We start from the raw sequence: 4,869 nt of genomic DNA, 5'->3' as shown, positions 1-4,869 counted from the left end.
TTCCTAATAAACAATCGTGGTACAAAGCTCAATAAAAATATTAAAAAAAAAAAAAAAATAGTATATTTTGTTTCCCAAGTTTACCTAAACAATGGCTTCATAAATCTTGGGATTTTTCCACAACATTCTTGAAGAAAATACCTACGTACAAAGAAATTTTTCTGTATACACTAATTCAGATAAATAAGAGGTTGCGAAAGTCTACCGATTTTTTTTAATTTATTGCAGGAAAAGTAACTGCAGAGAATATCTTCTGCTGTTTGCACACGTTTTAGCATGGATAAAATATAAGGATTTTTAATCTTTTTAAGTGGAAGGTACCTTCAGAGAACATATTTATATTGTTTGCCTGAGTTACATAAATATAAGGACGCAAAGCTAATACATTCGCTCATAGCAAGTGTAGACACTGCGCAAACGATAGTGAATTCTTTTTCATCTGAGATCAGTTCAACATACAGAGTATTATTATTTACATTCACAAAAAAAATAAAATCATGCCACCAAAGAAAGCATCAATTGGAAGAAAAAAACCCCAAAACAAAAAAGTCGAATGAATACAGAGCGGCGGAAATGGAAGATTAGCGAAATGTCCGACTTCAACAAAATCGAAACAGAGAGACAAGCTCGAGAAATGTGGAAACGGAAAACCAGCGGGAATCTCGCCTCCAGCAAAATCGTGTGAGAGCTTCAACCTCCAGAGACGCTGAAACCCTGGAACAACGAGAATCTCGCCTACAACAAAATCGTGTGAGAGCTTCAACCTCCAGAGACGCTGAAACCCTGGAACAACGAGAATCTCGCCTCCAGCAAAATCGTGTGAGAGCTTCAACCTCCAGAGACGCTGAAACCCTGGAACAACGAGAATCTCGCCTACAACAAAATCGTGTGAGAGCTTCAACCTCCAGAGATTCTGAAAATCCCGAACAACGCAACGAACGGCTTCGCACTAATCTATCACGATTGACCCATTCAAGAGAAAGAACACATTTAATGTTGGCGGCATACAATTATGACAAAAAACAGAGACTACGAAAATCATGCAGATGTCGCCATTGGACCGATGAATAAAGTTTGCTTGCATTGCCATGCTTTGAAGTTTGCCAAGGAATCACCAGGAATGTGTTGTTCAAATGGTAAAATAGTTTTGTCATCGTTAATTGAGGCACCTGAACCACTACTTAGTTACCTTTCTGGCACAACTCCTATTTCAAACCACTTTTTGAAAAACATACGCAAGTACAACTCTTGCTTTCAAATGACTTCGTTTGGAGCAACGAAAATTATATCTGAAGGCGGTTACATGCCAACATTCAAAGTTCAAGGCCAAATATACCACAAAATCGGTTCATTGCTCGCAGTGCCACAACAAGATGCGAAATTTCTGCAAATTTATTTCACTGGAAATGATGCACTGGAAGTAGACAAGCGTTGCGCAATTAGTTCTGGGATCCGACGCGAGATCATTTCAAGCTTGCAGGCAATGTTCCATGAACAAAGCAATTTGATTCGCCTTTTTAAAACAGCTCTGGATCAAATGCCATCAGATGACTATAGTGTTGTTATTAGAGCAGACAAAGCTCCTGCTGGTGAACATGAAAGGCGCTCCAATGCTCCGGTAACAGGGGATGTTGCAATTTTAATAGTTGGCACCGAATTCGATCGACGTGACATCATTATCCACCGGCGAAATGCTAATGTGCAGAGAGTATCGGAAACACATCGATCGTATGATGCACTCCAATATTCAGTGCTGTTTCCCCATGGAGAAGAAGGATATCATTTCAACATCAGGCAAGTCGACCCCAGCACAAGTGAAGCGACGACAAAGAAAGTGTCCTGCATGGATTATTATACAAACCGCATTATGATTCGTGGAAGTGAATCCAATCATATCTTAAAATGTCGTGAATTATTCCAACAGTTTATTGTGGACATGTACGCGAAAGTCGAAAGTGAACGTCTTCTTTTCATTCGCTTAAATCAAAAGAAGCTGCGCGTTGAAGAATACGTTCATTTACGTGATGCAGTTGCTAATGATGGAAACATTGCTGACATTGGACAAATGGTAATTTTACCTGTAACATATACAGGAAGCCCGCGGCACATGCACGAATACGGGCAAGATGCTATGACGTACGTTCGAAAGTATGGACGACCAGACCTATTCATCACCTTCACTTGCAATCCATCGTGGAGTGAAATAACCGAATTGCTTTTTGCAGGCCAGAGCTCATCGCACAGACATGATCTTCTCGCTCGAATATTCAAGCAAAAGCTAATAAGTCTTATGAATGTCATCACGAAGAATTTTGTTTTTGGAGAAACCAGATGCTGGATGTACTCAATTGAATGGCAAAAGAGAGGCGTACCACACGCTCACATTTTGATTTGGTTGAAGCAAAAAATTATACCTACACAAATTGATAGCGTTATATCAGCCGAGCTTCCAAATCAAGCCGAAGATCCCATTCTTTTTGAAATAATCAAGAAAAATATGATTCATGGGCCATGCGGTACTTTTAATCCTAATTCACCATGCATGCAAAACGGCAAATGCACAAAGCGATATCCACGTGAGTTGATTACTGAAACTCAAACTGGAGGTGATGGATATCCTCTGTATAGGCGAAGAAATCCCACTAATGGTGGATACACAACTACTATTAAGATGCGAAGTGTAGATATCGACATAGACAATAGATGGATCGTGCCATACTCGCTACTACTTTCAAAAATGTTTAATGCTCACATCAATGTTGAGTATTGTAATTCGGTAAAGTCCATAAAATATATTTGTAAATATGTTAACAAGGGCAGTGACATGGCAGTATTCGGATTAGCAAATCGAGGTGATGAGATCACGCAATATCAAACAGGGCGCTACATCAGCAGTAACGAAGCAGTATGGCGGATATTTGCATTCAATATTCACGAACGATATCCAACGGTTCAACATCTCGCTGTTTATTTGGAAAATGGTCAGCGGGTTTACTTCACCGAAGAAAATGCGCAAAATAGAGCAGAGCAACCACAAAACACAACACTGACTGCTTTTTTCGAATTGTGTAAATCCGAAAATTTTGCTAAAACGTTGCTGTATCAAGATGTGCCCAAATAGTATACTTGGAACACATCGACAAAAAAGTTCAACAGAAGAAAAAGAGGTGCAATTGTTCCAGAGCATCCTGGTATATATTCGTCCGATGCATTGGGACGTGTGTATACTGTTCATCCAAATAACGCCGAGTGCTATTATTTGCGGTTGTTGCTGCATACAATCAAAGGGCCGACATCATTCCTTGCATTGAAAACCATCGACGGAGTAGAATGCCAAACGTACAGAGAAGCGTGCTTTAAACTGGGCTTACTTGAGAATGATCAGAATTGGAACACAACTCTGACCGAAGCATCACTCACGTGCCATCCAAAGCAAATACGAACTTTGTTTGCGATAATTTTAACAACATGCGCACCATCGAATCCTCGACAACTGTGGAAAATGCATCGTGAAAGCCTCAGTGAAGATATTCTAAGACAAGCACGCGCAAGCGATCCAAGTCAGGAATATTCGGATGACATTTTCAATGAAGCTTTATTATTATTTATTTATTATGCATGTCAATCAACAACAAAGCTCTTTGTCAACTCGGTATGCCAGCACCGACACGAGATAGAAATGCTGTACAAGACAGAGACTTGATGCGAGAACAGTAGTTTGATGCAAATCAGCTTGAACGATTTGTGCAAATGCAAAGAGTTTTTAGATGCTGATCAGAAAAAAGCTTATGACAAAATCATGCAACGTGTAACCAAAGGAGATGGCGGAATTATCTTCCTAGATGCTCCAGGAGGTACCGGGAAAACTTTCCTCATCAATTTAATATAAGCGTCAGTTCGAATGCGAAATGGGATTGCAGTAGCAGTAGCATCATCGGGGATTGCATCAACACTACTTGATGGAGGACGTACAGCGCATTCAGCACTTAAGCTTCCATTGAATTTGCACCAGACCGAAACACATACATGCAACATCAGCAAAAACTCTGGTATGGCCATAGTCCTTAAAACGTGCAAAATTATAATTTGGGACGAATGCACCATGGCACATAAGAAACCGCTCGAAGCACTTGACCGAACTCTGCGAGATTTTCGTGGAAAAGACCAACCGATGGGAGGCGCTCTTATACTCCTTGCAGGTGATTTTCGTCAAACATTACCCGTTATACCACGATCAACGCCTGCAGACGAGCTGAACGCGTGCTTAAAGGCATCGCATCTGTGGAACTATGTCGAAAAAATTACGCTCACAACAATATGCGAGTGCATTTGCTGCAAGATACGTCTGCCCAAATATTTTCAAAGCAACTTTTAGATATCGGAAACGGTAAAGTTCATATTGATCGCACAACAAATGAGATATCATTTCCGTCCAACTTTTGTCAAATGCAGCAGAGCACTCAAGACGTCATCGACAGAGTATTTCCGAACTTAACGATCAACTACCGAAATCCGGAATGGCTCCGCGAACGTGCAATTTTAGCCAATGTTTAAAAAACTGTAATGACTTTTATTTCATTAACTTTTGCTTATGCTTATGCTTCGGAACAAGACGACAGTCGCAGTCGAAGCACAAGCAGAAACTGATTGCCGACAAAATTCGCAGAGCTGCTGGCAGTCATTGGTTTAACAGTCGCAGTCGAAGTTCAAGCAAAAACTGATTGCCGACAAAATGCGCAGAGCTGCTGGCAGTCGCTGGTTTAACAGTCGCAGTCGAAGTTCAAGCAAAAACTGATTGCCGACAAAATGCGCAGAGCTGCTGGCAGTCGTTGGTTTAACAGTCGTAGTCACAGTTCAAGCAGAAACTGA

At 40.7% G+C, this 4,869-nt stretch overlaps 1 protein-coding gene across 1 annotated transcript; it reads left to right on the top strand.

Annotated features, from left to right (window-relative positions):
* Nucleotides 1-1,012: 1,012 nt before the first annotated feature.
* LOC118745054 lies at nucleotides 1,013-3,121 on the top strand. The gene has a single exon (XM_036478590.1). It carries the CDS (start codon nucleotides 1,013-1,015, stop codon nucleotides 3,119-3,121), a length of 2,109 nt encoding a protein of 702 aa, XP_036334483.1.
* The last annotated feature ends 1,748 nt before the right edge of the window (nucleotides 3,122-4,869 follow it).

This window comes from Rhagoletis pomonella, unplaced genomic scaffold (genome assembly GCF_013731165.1).
Source record: "Rhagoletis pomonella isolate Grant_MI unplaced genomic scaffold, Rhpom_1.0 Rhpom_scaffold_00008, whole genome shotgun sequence".
Lineage (NCBI taxonomy): Eukaryota > Metazoa > Arthropoda > Insecta > Diptera > Tephritidae > Rhagoletis > Rhagoletis pomonella.
The sequence above is the reverse complement of the archived record's forward strand: the minus strand, read 5'-3'. Positions and strand labels throughout refer to the sequence as shown.